Below are 27,831 nucleotides of genomic sequence, written 5' to 3' on the forward strand. Positions count from 1 at the left end.
TCTTTATTGATATCCTGTTTTTTTTTTTTTTTTTGTCTGAACTAATGAGATTCAGTCATATTTACTGTACATATATTTGTTTTTGAAAAGTGATTTTGATAGTGAGAGGAAACAAATAACATTTACCCTACCCTAACTGAATTGATTTTCAATCTTGCAAATAATCAGCTAAACCTGTCATAGCTTATTTTATGTGGAATGTTTTCTTTCCCATTTAATTATGAGAGTTTACCTTGACTGGTTGATACCTCTTGGTTTGCAAGTCCCCCAAACTTTAGTGAAAAATGCCGGGATATCAGCAGATCTCTTGTCTGTGTTGCTATTGTAAGATCATGTCATTTTTTTTAATTGTATATCATCCTGTGTAGCAGTCTTCTTTCATTTCTTTTCATTGTTTTTAGAGGTGTCTGGCTGTAGAGTGAATGTCATCTACCATCTCATCATGGGAATACCACCTACTTTGAAACCACACACACCTGCCATGTAAAACACAGCGTCCCCTGTTTTGCCTCCCACTGGGACACGTGCTCTGAGAAACCTTTTTATTAGTATTTGCAGTCCTGTATTAAATTCACCATAGCTGGTTGGCTTAGCTGAAGTACTGCTGTATTTGGCGCGGGTAACCTTGAGCATATCTGTAGGCCACGTCTGTAACTGGTGCTCCAGTACTGAGGTTGACACAGCCGCTATAATCGGAGAAGTGTCCCTGGCTGGTACACCACACAGTTTCTGGGTCAGTCCTCAGCCCTCTGAGAGGGGCCCAATCCACATGAGCAACAGAGGAAGACAGAGAGTGAGGGTGGGAGAGAGAGAGGGAATGGTATTTATAGAAAAATGGGGCTTCGCAGTACCTTTTCTTGCAAAGAACCATTTCAGGACCAAGTGAGCGTGTCCCAGTTTTCAGATCGTTGCTCAGCCATAGGGTTTGGACTGAGGCTGAGGCTGAGGCTGGACCACCTCACCCAGGATGGAGAGCCTGACTTTCGGACGCTCTCCTCCGGCCTCCCTCTCCTCGCCTGCAGACCGCTGGTTGTCTGATTGAGAACAGGGGGAGGCACTGGTCCAGATAACCTATAGATGTGACCTTTTAGGTACACTTCTTTTCGCCTAGCTGGGTAGAGGCTTTTGGAGGCAGCGAGCTCAGGTGAGGAGCAGCACAAGGGTGTCCGAGGGCACTCTTTGGCTGCATCAACCTCCAGGTCGGGGGTGAAGGGAGGCTGGCTGGAACGTGCCCTGCCGCAAGCCGGGCAAGGATGAGGCGTTTCCTGAGCAGAAAGGGCCGCTTCTCCCTGCGCCAGAGCAAGTCTGGGACCCGGAGTGCCTCCAAAGATTTCTGTAAGTCTGTTTCTCTGAGTCATGGCTTTTACATGATGTTTGTGAAATGCTTCGTCTGCTGGTGTTGAGATAAAGAAGGGAGTGAAAGGATGGCTGAGAGTGTGTATGTGGGTCTCAGGCTGGAGAGAACAGAACAAAGAAGTCTTGACAATCTTCTTGAGTGCTGCTTGTGTTCTGGTGGGGAGAAATAATTATCACCCGCAGCTCCACGTCAGTGATTTCCCAATCTATTTCAGATCAATAATCAGCTGCAGTTTGACGTTTCCTCTCAGCAAGCTGACACCAAGTTGTGTGGCTCTTTGAGTCTTTGGATTTGATATGTTTTATTCACTCAGCCACATCTCAACCTGAATATGTAGGCCTGCGCCTATTTTATTTTTCTTTTGCATTGAAGCAGATCTGACATTTCTACATTTCTTTGCAAAGTCTTGTACAGACTTATTTTCTCCCTTCTTGTACACTTTCTCTTGTTACTTTTCTTACTTCCCGTCTCTAAATTAGTCTTTCTCCGTCTGTCTTACAATTCCTCTGTCTACATCTTTCTGTGCCTGTGATCAATTACAAAAAGGGAGCGGTTTGGTGCCGGTGGTTTGATGGATGGCTGTATGCAACTGTTGATTTTCAGTTTTGTAATGTATTTTGCATAAGTGTGCTCTGTTATAGTTCAGAATGTCATGTTTTCCCATCTAATTTTGCACCTTTGTTTCTTCATTATGAGACTATTACATTAAAATCATTGTTGATGGGAGTGGCAGCATCACGTTGACTTGAGGGAAACACTTTTCATCCGATGACTTTCACAGAAATCTGAATCTAAATATAAACAGTAGATTCAGTGAACTCTGGGTCTGCTGTATGTACTGTGAGTAGTCTAGTAATACAAGTGTGAGAAGGGCAAAGGACAACAGGGCAGGGCAAAAAAGATTGGAAAATTTTAATTGCACAAATAAAATTAAACAAAGATATCGGCAAGCACAAATGTTGTGGATTTTTGATTTTGTGATCCAGATAATGAAGCAAGTTTAAGGTGTGAGAGAACCTAAACTGGACTGACCAATCGTTATAACGTCCTACATATAAATATATATATTATATCTTTGCCATATGCAGATGGCTGCAGATGAGAGGAGATGAAGTCAAGTGAGTCTTTTGGGACACTTCCTGCTGCAGTAGAATGAGGCCAGTGACCAGGGGAAGGCCAGCAGTTCAACATGAAGGCTGGATACCAGCAGTCAGAAATAACCTTCACTCTATTTATTTCCCCATTTTCTGTCACTCAACAAGAAAAACAAATCTTATCAATCTGAAAATGCTCTGTGACGTGACTTCTGTGTCTTTATATTTGTGGCTTGGTTAAATGGACCAGTGTACCTGCTGCTGCAGTTAGGCAGCTCCACCACTGAGGTGCCCTATTTAAACCAACGGACCATTTGACCTCCATTTTACAGCTCGTCTGCATGAGCATCTTACACCAGATTACATGCTAAAAACACATGCGTATCCTACAAACAACAAAAGATTTCACCTTCCAGTTAAAAACACTTCAAGCCAACACACCTTTCTGGCTGCCCCTTCACAATAACTTCCACTTCCAAGTGACGTGTTAATTATGTATTTGAGCAGCTCTGCATTTTTCAAGTGTCATCTTCTGTCCCTTCAGACCTGGGCCTCCCAGCCACCAATCAGAACTGGCCTGAGGCGTTTGGCTTCCGACTCGGTGGCACTGGGCCCAGCTACATCCTGTCCGTGGTGGAGGGCAGCAGTGCCTACCTAGCTGGCCTGCAGCCTGGGGACCAGGTGGTGGATATCGAGGGCCAGGATGTGACCAACCTCAGCACACCGGCATTGATCGCTCTGGCTCAGACCCTCAAGACGGTGCCACCCAGCATCGGAGTGGTGTCACGCATTGAACAGGTCAGCTGACATTTTCTGTTTTTAATAGAGAAACGCTAAAAACACATGACATTCAGCTCTGCACTGGTGAAAACTACACTGAGGTGTATTTCCCCTTGTCAGATTGACATCACTCCCGGCCCAGATGGTCGTTTTGGATTCACTATCGTTGGAGACTGTCCTCTGATGGTGGAGGACTGCATGCCCAACGGCCCCGCCGGTCGCAGTGGCCTCAAGGTCGGGGACTACGTCATGGAGGTCAACGGCATCCCAGTGAAGCACCATGAAACAGCAGCAGCCATGATCAAAGCAGCACAGGGTCGGCCTCTGCGTCTGGGCGTGCTTAGTATGGCCCGGCGGCCCAAGCGACTGAGCAGCAGCATGAGGGTGTTGTCGCAGAGTGGAGACAGCGTCAGGGAGAGTCGCGCCCACAAGGCCATGGAGTTCAATAAGAAGGTGGGTGTTTCTCAAAGTTTTCTGTATTTATATCTCCAACGTAATTTTGTACTCAAAGTTCATGTCAGTGCATTTATTTATCCGTCAGGTGGAGGAAGTGCTAGGAGAGGAGCCAGACGTGAAGGAACAGCTGTTTGAGGTGCTCAAGCAGTTCGCTGCTGAGAGGGATGTTGAGAGTCTGGCTGAGGCCCTGCCCGACATCTTGATCACGGAGGAGCATCAACAGCTGATTGACAGCGTCAGGTAGCCAAACAGTTGCTACAGATATGCACTCAGGGACAGACCTATACATGTTGCGTGTGTGTCTTGTGGAGAGCCCCCATGACCAACCAGTTTTTAAGTCCTTCTAATGTAGTGATTAAAGATGCCTTGTCAGATACAAGGGAACTGTTTATACCTCCCCTCCACCTCTAAAACAGATTTCGTCTGCAATACTTCAATAAAATATGGGGAGATTCACTGTGTGACAAAGTTCTGCTGCATTGGAGGATTCACCACTGGTTTCAGTATCTGTCACTGCCACGTTAATGTTTTTAGCCAGCAGTGCTGTTTCCAGTCTAAACTCTCGAACAGTATATGTGCTTTGTGAATTCATTTTAGTCCCTTCACGCATGGCTGGGAAGTAACTAAGATGTTTATTTCTAGGGGAAGTTACTGTCTAATGATTTGTCAGTTGTACCAACAGTGTACAATTATATTTAGTGGGGAAATTAATATTAAACAAAGCTAAATGAAATCCTCATGCAGATAAGGCCCTGGCTGTATCGCACATTTCAAAAACATTTTTTCATAATACTTTTTGAGAACACTTGTAAAAGTGCACTAGGTAGAAGTTATTGTCTATTGTGTCTTACACACAGCCTTACACAACAATGAGGGGCACAGTTAGGGAGCAAAAACTTAATTGCCCCATGAAATCAATATTTCAGAAAGTCCCCCTCAGCATTTTTCTGTGAATTGTGGGAGAGATGCACATAATAATAACTTTGAACGCACTTCAGCACTGAATGCTGCCCTTGGGTACTTGAAAGTCACTTTGTTCTGTTTCTCCCCTCTCCGTTACATTACACAAGGGTATGGTTAGAAATTCACTGTCAAATATTGCATTTCTTCCCCCTCAGCACTGATCAGAAAATCAAAACCCAAAACACAATAGTACGTACCTCTGCACACACAAATCCCTCCCTTCTGTCTTTTCCTCTCACTTGCTCTCACTTTGACTTTCTCTCTGTTGGTCTCATTCTTTCCCATTCCTCCCTTTCAGCTGTGATACACTCTTTGATCCACAAACCAATTTTTTTTTCGTGGATCACATCACTGGATGCTCTTTATTCCCTCCTCTGCATACAGCACTTAGCTGCTACAGCCAGTTTGCTGCTGGTGGTCGAGATATGCACACGTATGAAAACAGAACAACATGCAGATGCTTAGGCTGCATGCCCACAGCAACGTTTCTCGTTCACACATGCACACAGTCCTTGCTTTTGAAGTTCAATGCTGGAAGAAATAATGAACTGCTGCCTCAGGTGAGTACTGAAAAAACTATTTGGCGTTGTACACTTGAAGATTTTGTGACAGCATGTAACTGGCCATCAAGTTTGGTGTCAAAGCGTTCTCTGGTGTCTGTCATACGTGGCCATTTATGATTGGTCATAAAGTAAGCTGTAGTGCAGTTAATGCATTCTATGTTAGCAGTCTCGTAACAATCAATTTAGTGTTCTGTGGTTAATTTTTGAAGAGTAATCCGTTCTTCTTCCATCTGGAAAACAAAGCTGTTGTCCAGCCATCTCAGTTTCCTCCGACACAGCTGTCTGTATCACAGCTTTGATAGCACATTTCCTTCCTTAGAAAGCTGGCTGTAAAAATGCTTTGTAATGTTTATTTTGCACAGACGTCCTATTAATTATGCATTAGCTGGATCCATTGAGGACTGAGAAGTGTTTTAGCTGTTTTCTTTGTCTTTAGGCAGCGAGAAAAGTATAGTAAGAGCCCAGTAAAAGGCTCAATCTCTCTTTAAATACACCCACTAATTCCATCCTGGTGTGTTTAGTTTAGGTGCACTGTGACCTTGACGGGCTTTGATATGCAAATTTATTTTGTGCAACAACTCGTCTTTTTATGGCAATTAGGCTGCGCAGATCTTACAGGGTGTTTGCAAACCCTGGAAATGGCTAAACATATTCTTTATATTCCTGCTTTGGAATAGCTCTTGATGTTTACAGCAGAATCTGGTCATGTTTCTGTGGAAGGAGCCTTAGGGAGTTTTGCTTCCAGGTTGTCCATAAGCCATGCCTCAGGGTGGTGTTGGTGTTAATGGCTGCTTCTGACAATGAGATGTCTCAGGCGTTCTGGAGAAAACATGTAACGTGGAAGTTCTTGGAGAAATGTGTTGCTGATAAAAAATTTTAATAGGCATGTTTCAAGGCTGCTTCTCTTAGTTTTTGCCTTGCTTGGGGCACGGCTGTAGGGATGGGCATTGTCAGTCGGTCCACCACTTTGGTCCAGACTGACTTATCTCAACAACTGCTTGATGGATTGGCACATAATTTGGCACAGTTATCCATGGTTCCCAGAAGGTGGATCCTACTAAATTTGGTGATCCCATCACATTTCCTCTGGCGCCACCATGAGGTTCACAGTGAAATGGTTTGAGTGAAATGCCAAGAAAACTAAAACATATATTGCCTGAAATTTGGTACAGAAATTCATACCCACCTCAAGATGAATTGTCATTGCTAAGGTGATCTCTTAACTTTTGCCAGAACGGTAAACAGGTAAAAAAAAAAAGCAATTGTCCAATGTGGCTTAATACTCAATACTTAATACTTTATACTAAGCCTCAGCTGTGCTTTGTGTTTAGTACTAATTAGCAAATGAACATGGTGAACATTAAACCTGCCGCATGTTGGCGTCATCACTGTGAACATGTTGCTTAGCTAGCATAAACATGTAGTTCTATAGTTCAAGGCACAGCTATGTGGACGCACAGCCTCACAGAGCCTCAAACATGACCCCAGACTCTTAGTCTTGCTGAATTTAAGATACAGTGTGAGAGCTAGTGTGAATATGTCGATACTGATTGTCTGTTTTCTCTGTTTTCTATATTCCAATTTGCTGTTTGCCCTACATCTCTCATTCACAGTGATCTGAACAGTTGCACGTCTAAACCTCCAGCAAAAATACCAGCCACTTACTGAAAGATACAAATAGACAACATACGGCATCATACGAGAGACTGTTAGTCATGAGCTGGGCGCCAGTGTTGTCATTTGAGGTGTGGAGAATCAATGTGTCTGACACTGAAAGTGAATCCCTTTCTTTTTATTCATTCTGTCTCCTCCCCCTATTTCTGTCTCACAATCTGTCAGTTTCTCTCCCTCTACCTCAATCACTGTCACCTCCTGTGACAATCACTCAGTGACACGCTCTCACTCAACCCCACCTCAGTCCAATAGTTAGATGTTGTGTATCAGGGGATATTAGGTGTGCTTAGCAGCTTGTGAAGTTCTTTCTTCTGTATGCCTTGTAAAACTTGACCAGCTGGGCCACGCTCCGCTCAGTCTGCCTCTGTCCCCCCCGCCGATTTGCCTCGCCCTCCCACAGGATGTGTTCTATTTTTAAGCAGCCTACTTCTTTTAATACATTCCCTCTTAGGTTTCTGACGCACTTGCCAATGTTGATTCTTGAACGGCTCTAAAGCCCAGGGGTTAGCGAGTGGTTGAACACTTGAAAGTTATGCAGCTAGTAAGATTTGGTATCTGGAATGTCACCTATTAGTGAACGTATTAGCTCTTTTGTTCATGCTGTTCTGTGGTGTTATGGTAATTGAATGTAATTATAGTGAACTGAAGGCCTTTGTCTGATACAGTTTCTGTATATAGACTTCAAAGATATGAATTAATTAGACATGCATTCACATTAGGACTAGGGATGCAGTGTTTTCTTTTATTTATAGAGTGTCTGTCTTTGGCAAATGTTTTATGAATCAGTCAAGTTGTTTTTGGGGGGTGGAAATGTTTGGAGACATTTGGAAAGATGTTGTAAGAGTTATGGATTCTGCAAGTGAGCTCGTGTAGCACAGACATGACTGTCAAAACTTTTGTACTTTCACTAATGCACATTATTGGTTCTTGCACACACACACACACAGACACACAGTCATTGTGCTGACCTGCCTATGAAATTCCACTGGGGCTCTCCTCTCTTCTCCACTTCTCTCCCTCCTCACTTACTCCTCTGTTCATTCTTTCCTTCATCCTCCACTGAGGGAAGAGAAGATTAGTCACTGACTCCCTCTTACTGCCGAATGATGGACGACTCAGTGACGGGGATTATCCTTTTACTGTGACCAAGAAGACGCTACCCTGTTGTGATCCTTGACCCTGACATCTTTGGAGGAAGAAGGGGACAAAAGATGGGAGCAAACGAAGAGCGCTGGCCCAGACTTGAAGTTGGAGAACAGCTGATGATGCTGCCTGAGGAAGTCTTGGAGGTGTGGAGGATTGTGAACCACAGCCACTCTTACAGTTTTCTTCCTCCCTCTCCCTCATTCTCTCTCTTTCTTCATCTGGATGCTTTCCGAGCCTACAGCAAGCGCTTTTGAGATCCAAGACACCTTCCCTCTTTTTCTCATCTGTCTTTTCTTCACTCTTTTGTCCGTAGAGTTTGTTTGTTTAAATTAGATGGGGACTCACTGGAGGAGAGGCATTTGCATTGCATAACTGAGCTCAGGCGCTTCCTCAAAGCCCCAAAGAGCCATGGGAAGGGATAGGAGCCTTTCCAGACACTTTCGGTATGGCACTTTTCCTTTGATCTCAGCAATGTTCACTGTGCTCTGTGCTGTTTGTGCTGACTAGTACTGAAGTTGCTGAGGTACTGTTGTGCTGCTCTGTGTGTTTGTTGTCAAAGTTTGTATTGATGACTGTTATACACTTTTTGTCAACATGTAAAAATATCGAAATCTGTGTTGTACCTGAATTTGACTCCAGCTTGGGAAACGTGATGAGCAAATTGCTCTGCTACTTCTATTGATAATTATTTATTGTTGTATTCTTGGTTCTGAGTCTTTTTAATTCCACTCTGTATCTCAAGCTATGCTTTGTGTTTGCGAATTCATAACTGCCCAGCTGTCGAATCGGCTGATTAGAAGTGGGTCTGAAAAATAATTGTTCTTGCAATGAGTTTTCCAGCTGATTGCAATTGTCATTCATCCCTCTGTGCGCCGTGTCCTTGATCCACCCCTCCCTCGGACCTATTTATAGATTCCTCTCGGCCTCCTTATAATTGAGGGCATCCCAAGGCCTACATCCAACTTCAGTGGAGGGAAGCTGTGAAGTTTCTGCTCAGTTGTTTTGCCCAGATTTGACAACTGAAATATCGTAGAGATCGTAACATGACAAAGAGGTGTTGGAGGTGATAAAGTTAATCAGTAGTTGATAGAATGTAATAGAGCCAGGAGCTGTCATAAATACACACAATAAATGGCCCCATTCTGTTTAGTTTTCCCTATCTGCCGTTTGTCCAAGCAGCCAAGGTGATGTATGAGTGTTGTTTGGGAAAGTTCTGTGGCCTAGATAGCCTGTGAGCGCAGACTAGCCCGCTTTATTCCTAATAGTTACATGACCCTGGCCTAGAAAGAGCTCCAGTTCTCTACTTTCCAGCTCTGTCATATCTTCCTGCTTCATATCTATCTCTTTGACTTTTTCTGCCGTTCTTCATATCAACTCATCACTTCTGACAGTCTGTGTTTCACCAAACCCTGTCACTCACTGCCTTTCTATGGGCTACATTTACTGAGTAGATGAATAGTTTTCTATGATTTGATGTCCTTGTGTTATGTCTCTAACTAGATTTGTTGTAGTTCTCCTCTGGTGTCAGCCTGGTGTCGCGGATGAGCACATTGTAGCCCTTAGGGGAAGTGTTGACTTTTTGCTACATGAACACACTGTGCATTTAATCACTGTCACCTACATACACTACTTCCCTTGGATTTTGTTTATATGCATGTCTCCATAGTAAGCAGATGAAATAATATCTATGGAAGTGATTATCCTTTAAATGATGCCAACACTGAGGGTTGTGCACAGATGTGCATTTTCCCAACAAACTCTCACACATGCATTTGTACATACTTGATTAGACCGATGTGACACATTTTCTAACAGTCTCTGCGGCTTGGGCAAGGCTGGACTCCTAACTTCATCTACAGTTTTAAGAGATAATGCATCAAGATGATCCTTAATTTTTTGTTTTTCTCCCTGGCATTAAACGCTATCATTGAGGTTATGTTGTAAAACCACTGGCACCTCCACTTGTATATGTCCACAATAGGCTGTAAGTGCACGGGACTAAGGTCATCCAAGGCCAGAGAGGTATATGATTGTTTATCATGATTATAATTGTAATAAATAATAATGTCTATATGATGGGTGTGACTTTTACATAGAGGTGAAATTAAAGGGGGAACCATGATTGATCCCTGTAGAACACCATATAATGATAATAATAATTAACTGTTTTTGACACACATAGATTGTTAGAGAAACAATATAACATACTGCCAGAGAGTCCCAGTCACTGCTCAGTCTTTCAAATAAAATTATGTGACTGACAGTTTTGAAAGCAGTGATGAGATAAAGGTACACAAAATGATGCACAAATCTTTTCTGAGTCTAATTTGGGCTGTTTTTGCTATGGTGAGGGATTGCAAGCAGGTCTCGATTTAGGGCTGCAGTTACTCAGAATCATCCAGGTTGTGCTTCTTTAAAATAGGCTTGATTACATTTTTAACATACTGTAACTGATTGCACCGTTTTTCTGTGATTTGGCAGGTTGTAAGATTGTAGTTGCTTATGACACAAGCAGTGCTTTCACAAATGGGTTAATTTATCAGAAACATGCGACACTCTCTCACACACACAGAGTGAATCAGCAGTTAATTCAGGGTTCCTATTGTGTTACTGTAATGTGTGTGTGTGTATCACTCCACAGGGTGGCTGCCCAGGAGATATTGTACAGGACAAACTGTACTGTTGCTGCTGCAGCTATTTGACTTCATATTCTTTGGGGCAATTACACTTGCGTGTTTCAGCCACAATAGTTGGACACAAGACTCTGCCTTGTGAAATTTATCCTCTTTGTATGATCAAATACAGCTGGTGGTGACTGCATTTAATTAATTAGCTTTATGTATGATGTGCACAGGATGTTAGGTGGGAGTGGTTTAACATTTCTGTTAATGTTTTTTGTTATACACTGACATTTACATAAAAAAAACTTGGACACTTTAGTGAGTCAGAATTTAGGAAAGAAATATACAGAGGGGAAATATCTGTTAGCTTCCTTCAACTTGATTGTAAGATATTGGTACGGAGGCAGCTCAGCTTATGCGTCACTCTTAATTCAAACCCAATACTTGCTGTACGATTTTGGAAAATACCAAATAGAGAATCATCTAATCCTTGCCTCCTAACAATGTTCCCAAATGTACCTGCAAAGGGATTGCAACAGCTTTGAAACCCAAACTGCGCTGCTGAGCCTTATCATCAACCGTAGCATCTGAGTAAGGAGTTGTGCTGTGTATCTGGATTCACGTTGGAGCTGGTGCACTCTGAAAAACCAGAGCTCTCTTTTCTCCTCTGCACAGTGTAAGTACCCTAGAGATTCATGATGAAGACAGAGTGATACAGAGGGGACTTGTGTTGAGGATGGAGGCAGCATCGTTTTGTAGGCGGCATGGGGAGGAAGATCTGCAAAAGAGAAAAGGGGCATATGAGGTGTGTGTACATGGGTGCGAGATGGAGGTTTGCTTATGTATGTATGTGCAAAACCACAGACAAAAGAGAAAGGAAAAAGGGAGAAGGTGTCCTATATTTCTTTTTTTTTTAAAAACAGTTATTGGCAATGTTTCTTCCATTTCTGGGTCATTTCTGTTTTTTTATTACACATTTTTCTTGTTCTTACAGATAATTGGCCAAATATAAACCACAGGCAGCAGTCAGCACAGCTACAAGGCAGTTTAATGGGAGTAGACATCTCAAGCAGTCTAAAACATCAGTGGTAAATGTCAAGTTTGAGTGTTAGTGAAAAAAAGCTGCATTCTTTAGTTTTGTGCTGATGTTGAACAGGGAGAGTCTGTCAAGAAGAGGCAGTGATACCAGTTTTTACAGACCGCTTGTGCATCTGGAATGTAAGCTTTCTTTGATAAGTTTGTTGCAGAATTTGAACAAGCAGTTATAGCGTATTGTGCTCTCTCTCCAATCCAAAAGACCCTTCCTTTTCATCTACATGTCAGGGGTAAAACAGACTGTAGGAAAGTGCCTACAAAACCACCCCTTTACACACACTGAATATCACAAACGGATATCTGAGAGTATCTGAGGGTGGGTTTTTTTAAGAAGAAAAATGCATTGGGAGTTGATTATGGGAGGAGAAAATAACACTAGTAGGGAGGAGTTGAACGCTTTCTCCCAGAGGTGGCTCTGGCTCTGAGCTTCCTCCATTTTTCACATATTAGCTGTGAGTTGTCACTGATGCTGAACACTCTTACCTGCAGCTGCTTCTGTGACAGGACCACACAAACAAAGCTCCTTTCTTATCACTTTCATTCTCTCTCACACACATGCAGACGCTCACATAGCACACAAACACAAACTATTGTTCAACCAATCCCTTTTACCTGCCTCGGCCCTCCCATGAGACGATGTGGACTGAACTATTTTTGAACCAATTAAGTGGCTCCTGCAGCTGGAACAATACATTATCAGAACAAGATTAACTCTGGTTTTTTTGGATAGTTTGGACGATGGATGATTTGACAGATCAGGATAAATAATTTTGGATTTTTGTGGGGCTGAAATGCTTGTTTCATGTGATTTTCAGTAAAGCCATTCAGTATTTGTGATATTGCTCTCATGCAGAAATGTAGAGACGGTCTTTTCAGTCACAGCACACATGAAAAGCTGAACTGGATGCCTACTTTGCCTCTTCACCTCTGCTTTCCACCAGTGTTTTCCTTGTCAGTCTGAGATTGTGTCTGATCCCACAATGTTTGCCAGGATCTTCATTCCCAAGAAGCACCGGGAGCGTTTTGACGAGGTGGTCTCCCAAAGTCTGATGAGCCGGCTGAAAGGGCGGAGCTTCAGTGACCCTAGCCGTAACCACCTTCGCCGCAGCCGGAGTGAGGATCACCCCGAACGCCTTCTGGTCTCCACCCGTGCCAGTTCGGTGCCACGCACCCACGCAGAGGAAGGCGTGGTCCCCCCTGCCCGCGGCATGCGCAAGACCACCTCACTCATAGCTGGGCACTCCAGTGGCTCCACCACCAACTGCAGGTGTGTATCAAGTGTCATGGGGTGGTATCACAGATTTTATTTGACAGGAGGTTTCTTTGCTCATCCTGGCTTTTTAGTTCCAGAGAGGTTTGGCCATTTATCAGCAGGAGTCAAATCTTTTATTTCCCCTCAGTGACACCAGTGCATGCAGCAATTTTTAGCTTTCAAAGAAAACCCATTTTCTAAAATAACATCTTCTTTCTCCTTATGTATGATCAAATTTATAACCACTCCACATGAAAAAGGCTTTGACAAGTGTTCCGGTGTAAGCATGGAATTCATATGAATTAAGATGAGGGGGAGTTGAGAGGAAAATAGACCCTTCAGTGGGTAAACCAATGAGAATGTCAAATCTAGTCATGCCTGTTCTCTTGCCAGTCACAGTCATGCCTGTTCTCTTGCTCTCATCATTTGCTGTGATGTTGTTTGCTGTCGTGTCTGTATGAACTGATGACAGTTTGTTCTCCGCTTGGATAACAAAATCCTGAACATGTTTATCAGGATTAAAAGATATTTATAAAAAACATAGAAACAACATGATTTCATACATCCCATTATCATCTCTTGAAAGTGTAGGAATAAAGTTCCTCAAGTAACTGCTGATCTCTTCTATGGTTCTGGCTTATGAGGATATTATACTGCTCCCTTGGGATACATATTTAAGTAGGGTTGTACTTGCAGGATGTGAATATAAATTAGTCTGAATATGAAAATCTGCAGGAGGTCCACAGTTGGATTCAATTTCTTTCAGCCAAGGAACTTAAATTGAATTGCATTATATATCTGATTGTATATACGTTTTTGAACAGATATCTGCCACAGCACTGTATTCAATGAGCTATAGTAATTAATGATCTAACACCCTTATTTAAGAACAGTTTGTATACACTATGCTATATATATTTACTCTAACAGTGTTCCTGTGGCAAACCATGCATTATTTAATTTAGGTAATTTAAGTAGAAAATTTTAAACGTTACTTTAATTATACATTAACCACTCAAAATGAGCAATTACTTGAGATATAGCTATATAATTTAATTTAATTTTTTATAATTTAATTTAATATCTACTTTTCTTATTCTTCATAAGGCTTCTAGTCATTCCTCAGTTCTGCTATTAATCAAAGCTCAAATTTGTCCCATTAGGACAGTGAGAGTTTGTAAGGGCAACATGAGTTTTGGCTTCACTCTTAGAGGACATGCTCCAGTTTGGATTGACTCTGTCATCCCCGGTAAGTTAAACATGTATGTGTGTTTGTGTGTGTGTGTGTGTGTGTGTGTGTGTGTGTGTGTGTGTAAATGATCAAGCTGTTGTTATATATGAACAGTGTACATTTAACAGAGCAATAGGACCTTAAGCCTCCAAACTCTACTACTGTATTGTACTGTTTAGTGAGGAAATGATCAAATCAGACTTTTTTTCTTCTGCAGGAAGCCCAGCAGACAAGGCAGGTCTAAAACCAGGAGATCGCATCCTGTTTCTCAATGGACTGGACATGAGGTTGAGCTTTCACCCGCATTAACTTTACAAATTCTTTGCAAATTAGTGCCCAAGCTGTACATAAAACCATGCAGTTTTAATCTAAATCTAATTCAATATAATTCAATAGAACATTATTGAATTTACATTAACATGGTAGTACAGTTCCCATTTTGAAGATGTTTTATTGTTTGCAGAGCTGACAGAGTTGTTAAAGGGAGTGGAAATCTTGTTTTCAGATGGCTTTGTTATAAAACAACAGTTTTTTGAAAGTAGCTCAAGTAAAAAGACAAACAATGATAAAGAAGCTCCCCAGAGAATGTAACAATATCTTTAAACTCCAGTATATGTAATGCCCTCTGCAGAATACAGAAAGTGTTTTATAAGTTGTTTGTTTTTCAGTGAAATGAATACTACATAGTAGAAATTATTTTCTAAAAAATAATTTGCAAAGGGTATCACAGTGTGTGTGTGTGTGTGTGTGTGTGCATGCATGTGTCTCCAAGCCTTCCTTGTGTCTTCCTGTAGAACCTCCTCCCATGAGAAGGTGGTGTCCATGCTCCAGGGCAGTGGTGCCATGCCCACTCTGGTAGTGGAGGATGGTCCGCCCACTTTCACCCTGGCAGAGCAGGACCTTGCTGGGGGCGGCGTTCCCACAGAATGTGCCCGCTCGCCTGTGCTCAGCTCCCTGCAGTGGGTGGCAGAGATTCTGCCCCCCAGTATTCGGGTTCACGGCCGCACCTTTGGCCAGCAGCTGGAGCACCTGCTGACCATCCAGGAGAGGTACACCATCTGCAAGGCTCTGGAGAACTTCTTCCAGCACAGGTGAGCAGAAGAGAAGGGGGATTGGGATGAAATAGAGGGAGTGGGAGGACGGCATTGAAGGACAAATCTATTGCGAAGAATAACTGTTTATATTTTGTACTGTTGAGGCTGTTATGTGCATTTATACTAAACCATAATTGGCATGTAACGTTGCAGTTAATTGTGCAGGTATAAATCCGTTAAAATCAGTGTCATACCTTTGACTGGACAGCCGGGCGATCTCTGTCACCTTGCCTGTGTTTTCATGGCGACAGGAATGTTGACACTCTGATCGTGGATGTGTTCCCGGTGCTGGATACTCCAGCCAAACAGGTGATCTGGCAATTTGTTTACCAGCTGCTGACATATGAGGAGCAGGAACACTGCCAGAGCAAGATCTCACGCTTTCTCGGATTCAAAGCGCCAGGTGTGTGCACAGATTTGTCCTTTTTTAATTATTTTGGTGTATGTGCCTTTTGAGGTCTATATGTGTATGACTGAAAAGGGGTTTGTGTGTGTGAGATGGACTCATTGGAGATGGGGTCACTGGGGGATCCCTTAATCAATTCACTCGTTCAGTAAAGTGCAATCAACTCAGGTGCTGCAGCCCTTCATCGACCTTTGCCTCTTCCTCTGCATTGCCGATATGTGTGTGTGTTCCAGTTCCACCACCACCACCACCTCCTCCCCCTCCTCCGGAGCCTGAGGTTGCCCCCGAGCCCCATCGACGTAGCAGCTCCATGAGGGTGACAGGGACCACGTACAGGAGCAGTGTGAGGGGACGTAGCTCTGATGACCTGGTCATTGGCACACACTTGGGCATGGGTACAGAACTTCATTATCTTCATTATCATCAGTAGCAACATTAACACTACCATGACACCCTTGATTCTTATCACCATCATTACTAATGTTATTTTCAGCATTCACATTATCCTCATTGTGATCATAAACACAATGCTGTTAAATCCTAGTTAGATTTCTTTGGAAACGCTTAGGATCTGTTTGCTTTTATTTCCAGCTTTCAACTTCTTTTATATGACCAGTTTAAGTTATACTAGTTCAGTTCATACTGTACATTTTCTTCAAGATTGTATATACTAATGCCAGACACCTCCATTACTGGCACAAAGATAGCCTAATCTCTGCTAACTGGAGCTAATTGTCTTTAAAAATCGGCCCAAGCCCATGTCCTAAAAACTTGTACCTTGTAACTTAAACCAAATGTGGCCACCATATGTTGACCAGAGCTGGCTCCATTTTAGTCGTCGAATGCGCTGACACTCAAACACTCGAGTAACTCGGCTACCTGGTTTCACTCATACTAATGGGTGTATTGTCACAGGCCTCCGTTCAGAGCCGGTGCTGGAGACAGGGATGAGGTTGGCACCAGGGGAGAGACAGTCAGGAGACGGTACTTCCCTTCCTGAGACTCCCAACAATCTTACCAATGTACGTACCGAGGCTCACCCTCATGGAAAAAGGCGCAATAAATTTCAACGTAGGATTCATCGTCATTCGGGCAAGAGGTCTTACTCTGGTTTCTTTGTACGTTTCCACTATACAAGCTGTCAGCAGTGTACGCTGAACTGGAGAACATGTATTCATCCAAGAGGTCCAAGTCACTGAAGAGTCGTCCTCCTCCTGCCCCTGAGAGTTTGCTGGATCTGGAGCCTCCCTCACGCACAGCCTCCCCTACAATACATGCTAACACAGGTAGCTCAAAGTATACATTTACACTAAACTCATAACAGCTGGAATTACATTTAATTAATATACTGTATAAAATAACTACCTTGTGTGTATCTACTTCACTATCTACTGTGTGCGTGAATGTGTCTGTGGAAGACAGGGAGGATAATAACATGTTTCAAAAGTACTGCAGTGCAAGGATGATAAATCCCAAGGTAGCCAACCCATTTCTGACTCAACTGAATATCTTTGACAGGATTATTGTGATTTCATGCTGCACATAAATATTCAGCATAGCAGAGAACAACCCACTGCTTTCAATCTGGTTTTCAGCCTGGCTGTTATAATTAGTTTTAGTTTAAGCTCTTAGATTAGGACCTGTGTAGGAAGGTTCAGAGCTGGCAGCACAAATGGGCACACTGACACCTTGATAAAGAGCATTATATATTTTTAAACAATCTTTAACTTGATTTGGTCTGGCCATGGCTATCCCACCCTACATAGGAATGCAGAGTGCATTCGTGAGGGTAAGAGAAAAACATCCTCACGTTCAGTCCACATCAGGCATTGCCAGGCTCTCAGGCTGTGGGCATGTTACGTGGAAGTTAGTCTAATGTAGTCCAAAAACACTGAACCTCATAAGGAGGATGTGGAGATGGTGGAAGTGGAACTAGAAAACACACAATTAAAGACCCCTTCAATCTAAAATGTGTTTTCTGCAATGGTTAGTTCATCTGGGAGACATGTCCCGATTGCCTTTAGTTTCTCCAAAGGCAGAACTTTTCACATTTTTCCATTGTAGATGGAACGACTCTTCTTACGCACAACTACAATTTGTTACAATTACTTTATGAAATATTGTTCAATATTGCCACTGTTATTTGAGATTGAATGATGTGGTGAGGGATTGAGGGAAAGTATGTAGATATTTTCAGTGGGTCATTAAAGACGTTGTTTATGAACAGTTTGTAAAGAGCAGAGTACTTCTGGGATGGACTTTAAATGTGGATGAGAAGATGTGACCACACTGAATTAATCAACTAGTCTTTATATTTGTTCCTATTCAAACCTCTCGCCAGTTGAGACACATCAACCAACATGATGCTTCAGAGATTTACCCGTCATTATATAATTGTCTCTATTCCTACTCAGGTAGCCGTAAAGGCCCCCACCCGCCTACATCCTGGCCGGAGCCTCTCCCCAGTCCCCCTGCAGCCCAGTTCTATCCATCAGGGCTGACGAGCCAGACCAGTGGGGAGTCCAACCCCTACATCAGCCTGGACAGCCCCCCTCCATCACCTCCAGAGCCCCCTGACTACCCATCTAGTCCCCCCACCCACCGCAGCACCAAGCGGCGTTACACCTTCTCCAAACCACCACGCTCAGAAGACACAGATCGCTTTCTGGATGCACTGAGTGAGCAGCTGGGACAGAGGGTGGCCATCGTTGATGACTTCCTGACTCCGGAGAATGACTACGAGGAGGTAAAGTCACAGCAGCAGCGAACCAGGAATGCATATGTCGGAATTAGCATTCAGTTATCATGTACATATAATCAGAATAATCTGCACCATAGCGATTATTTATTGCTACTCAGTAGCAAAAGAAAACAAGACCGTAGAAGAGTTTAGCTTCAGACAGTCTGTTAAAATGAGACATTCTGTTTTGTGTAGAAAGGAAAAAGTATAAATATCCTGGAAGCCTATGGGGTCATGTATCAGTTAATAATAATATTTGGAAATGTGTTTTTTTTTTTTATCAGGGTAAATGGTATCTTAACTTTTCGCAAACATTACTGAAAACAAAACAAAAAACATCCACTACCCAGAAGGCTGTAATTACATATAAAACTTTCCACATACAACCAATTCATTGTCATCTATCTTATACACTAAAGTCACAAGTTAGTGCTCATTGTATTGTTTCTTGTTTCTCTTATCATTCTGACCTCAAAGAGTCATTAAAAACACAATATGTGATGGAAATGTGAACAAAAGAGCAGCCACAGCATTAACATTTAAACACACCATTAAAACCTGCTGTCTGTCACATTAATACAACAACTGAATTAAATAAAATGTTTTAAAAAGTGATTTGCCAAAAGACGGCTGGCTCACTACTTTTGATGTGATGAGCCTTTATAGAGTAGAACGGGATGTGGACAGAACATAAACAAGCTGTCATTAAACCTGCACAATAAGTAAGTAATACTGGATTTCACATTTTAACCATGTTGTACAGCTTTTGCATTTTGAAAAGAAATATAGACAGCAGATCCTGTTGAACTTGCCCAATTTCAGTTGACACCCATATGTACATTTTGATCATCTCATTTAGCTTGACAAGTGTACCAAAAGAATACCAAAAGTTCCACTTTGACATTAAAGGGCTAATGAAGTGTAATTGGTTAAAACCAGGATGTTGTGCAGATGGGCTTCCCAGATGAGGAGGATGAGGATAATGAAGAGGAATTGGGGGTGGACGAAGATGAAAATGGAGGATTTGTAGCCCCAGAGCTCAGCAGCCCGAGTGATGTTCAAAGCAGCAGTGGAGAAGAGAATGCATCCTCCCTCACCTACTCTTCATCCTCTGACCACATCCCTCCTCCACCAATGACGCCTCCGCCACCCCCACCTGTTCAGTTTAATGACCCGCCTCCTCCCCCTCCGGCACCTGCGCAGGCTCCGTCTCAGCACCAACAACAGCAACAGCAGCAACATCTTAGCTACACCCCTGAACACTCCCCGAGAGCATATGTGCCCATCCGCCGGAAATCTGGCCCACCTCCCCCACCTCCACCCCGCAGTAATCCACCACCTAAACGCCACTCCTTACATAAAGTGCTGCCCACAAGAGAGGACTTACAGGTTCATGCTACCATACAAGAGTTAAAAGCCTTCCAAGAGCAACAAGCCTACCAGGAAAGACAAGCCTATGAGGAGCAACAAGCATATAAAGAGAGGCAGGCGTTTGAGGAGCAAAAAGCCTATGAAGAACAACAACTGTTTCAAGAGCAGCGGGCTTACCAGGAACAGCAGGCCTATCAGGAGAAAATTTTCAAAGAGAGACAGGCGTATGAAGAGCAGAAGGCGTATGAGGAGCAAAAAGCTTTCGAAGAGCAACAAATGTACCAAGAGCAACAATCCTACCAAGAAAGGCAAGCATATGAACAGCGCCAAGCCTACCAGGAACAAAAAGCGTACGAACAGCGTCAAGCCTACAAGGAGCAAAAGGCATTTGAGGAGCTTCAAGCCTACCAGGAGAAAAAAGCTTATGAAGAGCGTAAAGCTTACGAGGAGCAAAAAGCATATGAGGAGCGTCAAGCCTACGAGGAGCAACAAGCATATCAAGAGCAACAGATGCAACAGATTTACCAGAGCCACCACTCAATGCCTAACCAGCCAACACAGCAGAAATCCCACTCACCACTGCCTCTCCAACAGCTCCATCAGTCCTTACCCCCACTCCCCTCTCCAGACTCCCACCACCCTAACCATCCTCTGTATATGATGCGCCAAGCACAGCAGCAACAGGCCCACCAGAGTCATCACCACCGACGTCAGTCCCGTTCAGCCCCGTCTCCACACCAGCCGTCACCCCAACCAACAGCTCACTCCAGCCAACAAGGTCAGTATGCTGAGGGCATCTACCAAAGCCACCAGAGCATGAGACCCCAGCCCCACCATTCTTCTGCTGAGATGCTCCACCAGATGCACCAAGCCCCAGCACATCATTCCTCTGCTGAAGTGCTCCATCAGTTGCAACAGTCCCAGGCCCACCACTCATCTGCAGAGATGCTCCAGCAGATGCAACAAGCCCATGCCAACTACTCTTCATCAGAAATGCTCAACCAAATGCACAAAACCAAGGCCCATCATTCTTCAACAGAGGTTCTGCAACAAGCTCACCAGATGCAGCAAATGCAGCCCCAGTACTCTTCAACCGAACTTCTCCATCAAGCTCACCAGATGCATCGGGGGCAAGCGCACCATTCATCCACTGAGCTGCTCCAGCAGATGCATAAACCCCAGGCCCACCACTCCTCTACAGAGCTGCTCCATCAAGCCCATCAGATGCACCAAACTAAACCCCATCACTCCTCCACAGAGCTTCTGCATCAAGCCCAGCAAGAGCCTGCCTCTCTCCCAGTTCAGCTAAACCGGGACTCCCATCAGAGCCGGAGAAGTCTTAAAGGTCATCATCAGACCCAAGCGTCACCACAAGGGAGACACCCAGAGCAGCCCATCCACCAAACACATCACCCACAGCCCACGAAGCCCTCTCCTCAAAGACCCCACTCTATCCAGCAGACCCACCACCACTCCAGCACACCTCAGATCCACCACATCCACCATATGACCCCACAGCCCCCTCCACAGGACTACCAACACCAGATTCATGTCATCCACCCTCCCCAGCAGCCCCACAGGCCTCAGCCCCTTCTCTCTACCTTTCAGCCGCTCCAACCGCACCAGCCCACTCTCTCCACTTTCCAGCCTCTGCCCCAACACCACCAAGGCCAGTCCTCCACCCAGGCTACCCGTCCACAGTCCCAGCCCTCACATCACCTGCTGCAGTCGCCACACCAGACCCAAACTCAGTCCCACCATAAGCAATCCCATGGCCAGCCCCAGTCCCTCCCCCACTCTCTATCTGACCCCTCAGAGCACCTGGAGCCCCCTCCGCCTCCACCCCTGCCCCCACCCTGCTCCCCTCCACCTTTGCCCAGGCCTTCGCTCCACAGGATGGACTCCAACCATATGAGTGTGAAGAGGTTGCGCTGGGAGCAGGTGGAAAACTCAGAGGGGACTATCTGGGGACAGGTGAGCTTTGTGGGGTTTTGACAAGGGGGGCTTAGGCCTCTTATAACACAATTGAGATTTCAAATTCTGTGTTTTCTAATTAAAGTTGTAATTCACATAGCACCATGTTTGCATGTCTTTGGTAGCTGGGGGCAAATTCTGACTATGACAAACTGCATGACATGGTGAAATATCTGGATCTGGAGCTGCACTTTGGGACACAGAAGAGCTCCAGTGAGTACAAGTGGCTGTAAGCATATATGCAGTGCTTTAAATGGAAGCACGGCTAAATATCATAAGCTAATATGTAAAGTGTAAATGAATTAATCAGCAAGCCACATTCATGTGCACAGGATATGGCAAATAATTTAATCAGAGGTGAGTTTGACAGAATGACACGTGTCATTATTTCTTAGCGCGTCATAATCCAGGTTCATGGATCGCTGCATCCTTTGAATGTTATTTAGCCACTGAATCCGCAGAACTGTATTTCCACCTGATCTATAAAAAATAACTCAAACATGATTCCCAGGTCTTTTTTGAAAATTACTTCTAGCATTTCCCATATTTTGGACTGTAATTGTGGGATCTAGGTTTATTCTGCAGTTGCACTCCTTAAAATTTGCTCATTATAAACCAGCCTAAAAGTTGATCTCTCTGGGCATTTTACTAATACTGGTCTCATTTTTAGTGCTTGCTCCAGAGCCCTCCACCCAGCCAGAAACCTTCAAGAAGAAAGATGTGATCGAAATTCTGTCCCATAAGAAGGCCTACAATGCCTGTAAGTATAAAATGGCATATTATTCTATTATTTATTTCCATTTTAAAAACTTAATTTGTGCCGACAATGATGCTTACTCTTTTGTCTTATTAGCCCATATTTATGGGTTCATTTATGGTTCATCCATTCATCCATCCATCCATCCATCGTCAACCGCTTATCCTGTGTACAGGGTCACGGGATTTATGGTTATGACATTAGCCTCCTTCAAAAAAAGCACTAAATCGTGGTTAATTCAGGAACAATACTGCTCTCATATTTAGTCTTTAGACGTTACCCAATCTGTATATATTTTATCCTTATTTATTTTCTTCCATTGTACTTCATTTTTATTTATTTATTTTTTTGTTTTGTTAAACTGTATTTTTTAATCAAAAAGCCCTACTAGGGACAAGTGTCGTGAATTAGCTTTAGCTAAAAACACTTTGATAGACACATCAGATGTCTGTCAAAGTTTATCTATGTTTTTGTATCTGTCCCTATATAAATAAACTTAAAAATAATAATAATTAGGAATTTATATGCTCTTCCTTTTCTCTTCCTTTTAACCTCTAGCCATCCTGATAGCTCACCTGAAGCTGTCACCTGGGGAGCTGCGTCAGGTGCTGATGAACATGACCACTGATAGGCTGGAGCCAGCCCACATCAAACAGCTGCTGCTGTATGCCCCCGATGCAGAGGAGGTCAAAAAATACGAAGAATACAGACAGGACCCCAGCAAACTCAGTGAGCCAGACCAGTTTGTGTTGCAGGTACAGTCCTTGCAGGGTGTCGACGGAGGAGTTTGGCTTTGTTGCTTACACCAGTGGTTGTGTGGATCAACTTCAGTCTGTGTCTGTATCACTGCCCATGTGTTTATTATCATCACTCATTTGCTTGTCGTGTGTGTTCACCATCAGATGTTATCAGTACCAGAATACAAGACCCGTCTCCAGAGCCTCCTCTTCAAGTGTTCTCTACAGGAGAAGACGGAGGAGTTGAGGGGAGCGTACGACTGTCTCTACAAGGCTTCGTTGGAGCTGAAGACAAGCAAGAAGTTGGCTAAGATACTAGAGGTGGTCTACTGTTCAGCAAAAGTACATTCAAAATGGAAAAAATAATATATTGTTGTTTATAGTTAAAAAAAAACAAAAAAAAAAACAACTTTCACAAATGTGTATTTCTTATTCTGCAACAAACAACCTCCCACCTTCACCGTGGGAGATGGGGTTGCTTATCAGATGTGACAAATAGTAAAATATGTTCACAAAAGTATGTTCAGTTTTTTCCTTGAACTGGAGCTAGACATACAGTATTACTCCATTTTTAAAGAACAACCAAGTTATCCATGAGTATATACGAGAGATACAGTTAGTTACAGTTATCCGTGCTGCGTTCTGTTTTTCTTTAGTTTGTGTTGGCGATGGGGAACTACTTGAATAACAGCCAGCCTAAAACCAACAAGACTACAGGCTTTAAGATCAACTTCCTTACAGAGGTACATCATACACTAATGCTTGTGCTTTTCAAAGCAGTCTGTTTTCTTTCTCATTTTCTTTCCTTATACAGTTAATAACCACATTGTGTCCTCCGCAGTTGAGCACAACTAAAACAGTGGATGGAAAGTCGACATTTCTACATATTCTGGTCAAGTCCTTATGTCAGCACTTTCCGGATGTGTTGGACTTTGCCAAAGATTTAACCATGGTTCCTCTTGCAGCCAAAGGTAGATACATTTTTCTTTGACCTCCGCTCCATAGCTTGAGAACATTTAAAAATATCCCGAGCACTTCATCAAGATTTATTTGTTTGTTTTTCCATGTTTGTCACTGATTTTAAGTGTACTTTCCTTCTTCTATTTCCCTGCTTTACACCCAACACCCACACATCTATAGTAAACCAGAGGACTATCACATCAGATCTGAATGACCTTCATACAACCATCCAGGACATTCGCTCAGCCTGTCAGAAGATGCCTGCGACTGCTGAGGACCGTTTTGCTGTCGTCATGAGTGTATCCTTCACAAAGCTGCCAACTAGAGGCGTAGAGCGCTGAGATATGTAGGCTAAAGATAACAGAAAAAAAAACACTAATAAAGTAGAACAGAAGATGAAAATGTTGTTCCCCTTCACTTCAGTATGTGTAGAACTTCCTGGAAAACAGTCATCCAGCAGTCCAGTCTCTGGAGTCCTTGCAACAGAGAGCTATGGAAGAATTCAGCAAAACTGCCTCCTACTTTGGAGAAGATGGCAAAGCCACCAACACCGAGGCCTTCTTTGGTATCTTTTCTGAGTTCATGAACAAGTTTGAGGTGAGCAAGATTCAGGCATTCGTTTCCTCCACCTCTACAGTGTGACAGTCAAAACTATATTATGCACGTTCTCCTCTTTAGTTCCTTCTCAGCCATCCCCCAAACTATTTAACATACTGTTTTGAAAAACCTTAATTTTTCTTCAAAGAGTTGGTAATGAGTAAGTTTAAATGGTTACAGAAAAACACCCGCACTCTGTCAGATGATTACCTCATTACTTCCTAGAGTTTCTACTCTGCCAGTGTTTTGTTTTTAGAAAGGCCCATGCAGTGTGTTAAGTAATGAGCACAGCTTGCAATTCATCAATGATGGTGAGAGAAAGTCTGCTACTAATAATGATCTACTTACAGTAGCAGGATCATTATGTTGGCACTGAGTATTCAGTCCGGTGTTGCAGCCTGACGGGCCCTTATGTCTGAATATTTTTCACAGGAAGCCATATCATGAATAAAAATATTAAAAACAAGTTTGAACGTGGTCATTAGAATTTATTTATTCAGCAGCTCAGCAGTAAGATTTACGGAATTCACATTCAGTTTTCATGTACTCACATGTAATTGTTTTCTATGAATGGACTGAAATTCAAACGACAACAGTATTCTCCTTGAAATCTGTTGTAATTATTATACATTTCTATGAGTCATTTTACTGCCACTTTTAAAATTTAATATTTTATATTTATGCATTCATAAAATACCGTAAATTTTAGGGCTCAAATCCTTATTTATAAACACTGATTAATTGACATAAAATATAAATACCCAAAAGATAAGAAAAAACACAAAAAAATAAATAATGCTGCTCATGCAGTCAGTTGCAGATGCTCCTGCTTGTACTTGTACTTGTACTGTGTATTTTTCTAACTTTTTAGCTTTCTTTCATTAACTCCTCCCTCAGAGTGTCAGTCACTCTTATTCATTAAACTGGACCTTGGAATGTTTCTCAGTACTTGATTAATGTGAAATATTCTGGTTTATTCTGTCCCAACACTGCAATTTTTAAGGATTTAAATCAATTCCAGTGCTCAACATTATCAGTATTTATTATTACCACCACTAACTATTCATTACACTTCTGTCACATACTGTAATATGCTGTACATAATTCCACGCACTTCTGATTTTATTTTCTATGCCTGAATTTCCAATTTTCTATTTATATTACTATTATTTCTATTTCTTTAATGCCTTGTTACATGAGCTACTGGAATGAAACAAATTTCCCCTCGGGAATCAATAAAGTATTTCTGATGAGTATGCACACAACATAACTGTACATTCCATACACGCTATTAAAAACCATAGTAATAAAACATTCATATGAGCTTACAAACCCTGTTGCTTCTTCACCACAGAGAGCGCTCAGTGAATGGCAAGCTGCAGAAAACCTGAAGAGCCCCAGAAGTCCACGAATGGCCTCCCCACTGGCCTGGTAACACACACACACACACACACACACAAAACAAGATTTTATGAATAAATGTGTTTTTGGTAAACCTAAGGGAGAGAGAAACTTTTGCATCAAAGATGGACAAGTTAGCTTTATACCAGTGGTATAGTATAAACTGTATATCCTTTCAAAACAAAACAGAGTTCCTGTTGAAGTCTAAAACTTTAATGGCTACTACATAGAAAAGAACTTTGTTTGGCCGTCAAGGTATCTCTACTATATGAAAGATAGTTACTCAGTAACGTCCGTGTAAGTTTTCTTTCTCTCAGCCAGAGTTCAGGTCACGTCTGTACGTGTGGTATTACTGTTCTCCAGTCAAATCTTTGTTATATATACATGAATAAGACATAGACTTACAAAAATAAATCTGATCCTGAAATAGATATTTAATTAAAAAGACATTCACATTCATTCGGTGGTTTGAAAGAAACTGCAAAAGCACTTTTCCTGTTAGTTTACATTTTCTGTACATTTTCTGTTTTTGGAAGCTGCCCACCACACTGAATGTAATATAAGTTCTGTAGCTTATTTCCTCAAGTAAATACTCATTGAAATCAGCCGTCATGATGACTTATCATTTACTGCATTGTGCCCCACTGTCAGCGGATTTTCCACATTCCTTCCATGTCCATAATAGCCATATAATTTCTTTTTTTTCTAAATGGTATCATTCTTGTTTGATACTTCTAATAACTTGTATATATGAGACAATGTCAGTGGGAAGTTGGCACTTACTACTTGTTTTTATAAAAGACAATTTTAACTGTTCCAAGGACAATTTTTAACCCATCATGAACAAAGTAATTTAAGGGAATAGAAGTGGGATTGCAGAGGGCAGTGTGCAATATGTGAATGTTTAGCTGTGTTTCAGCGTTGGATCTTTAAACTGTAACAGAGATATATTGTGTTTGTACTCATGAGACAATACGCCATAATATGCTGTATGAAGCCCTATAATGTGTTGCCCAAATATTTATTTTATGGATGTGTCAAATGGACTGACCATAAAGTTGTACCACTGAGAGGACAGCAATGTCATTAAGTTTCGTGTAGCAGATGCAGCATTTTACATGCTTTCCAAACAATTAATACTGCAGCATATGAGCTTCTGATGTGCCAATGCTCTGTAAAACATAAAGCTTAATCTTTAAGTGGTGTTTTTAAATGGTAAGGCAAATTACTCTAAGAATAATGTGTGCAGCTAGCAAAAACATTGTTTTCTAATGGTTTAAGTTGTTTTTCTCTGCTTGAATTACAGAATGTAAACCTCTAAAGCTCTGCTGTCTATTTAAGGCCTATAAAGTATTAAGTCTGTATTTTGTAATGTTGTTCTAACAATGGTGACGACTATAAAGAGTGGTATATGATATATTTTTGCCTGGATGTCTGTTTTTAAGACTTCTAATGTAAAAACGCTCTGTCATGGTTGCTGATGTACTCATGGAAAGACTTAGTTGTGTGTGCACGAGTGTTTTATTTACAGTAAAAAGGAAATCAAATCAAGGCCTCACACA

At 42.4% G+C, this 27,831-nt stretch overlaps 1 protein-coding gene across 1 annotated transcript; it reads left to right on the forward strand.

The window, feature by feature from the left end:
- The first annotated feature begins 99 nt into the window (after nt 1-99).
- On the forward strand, nt 100-27,666 carry grid2ipa (glutamate receptor, ionotropic, delta 2 (Grid2) interacting protein, a). Its single transcript, XM_046028682.1, has 24 exons — nt 100-1,372; nt 2,139-2,161; nt 2,996-3,249; nt 3,352-3,684; nt 3,773-3,927; nt 12,741-13,016; nt 14,165-14,250; nt 14,450-14,519; nt 15,027-15,323; nt 15,578-15,729; nt 15,966-16,127; nt 16,648-16,754; nt 16,871-17,018; nt 18,147-18,478; nt 19,412-21,817; nt 21,943-22,030; nt 22,488-22,577; nt 23,133-23,329; nt 23,477-23,632; nt 23,968-24,054; nt 24,153-24,282; nt 24,452-24,570; nt 24,704-24,868; nt 26,223-27,666. Exons 1-24 carry the CDS (start codon nt 1,254-1,256, stop codon nt 26,301-26,303), a joined length of 6,033 nt encoding a protein of 2,010 aa, XP_045884638.1. The 5' UTR covers nt 100-1,253; the 3' UTR covers nt 26,304-27,666.
- Nucleotides 27,667-27,831: the final 165 nt, after the last annotated feature.

The sequence above is a fragment of the Micropterus dolomieu genome, linkage group LG02, assembly GCF_021292245.1.
Source record: "Micropterus dolomieu isolate WLL.071019.BEF.003 ecotype Adirondacks linkage group LG02, ASM2129224v1, whole genome shotgun sequence".
Taxonomy (NCBI): Eukaryota; Metazoa; Chordata; class Actinopteri; order Centrarchiformes; family Centrarchidae; genus Micropterus; species Micropterus dolomieu.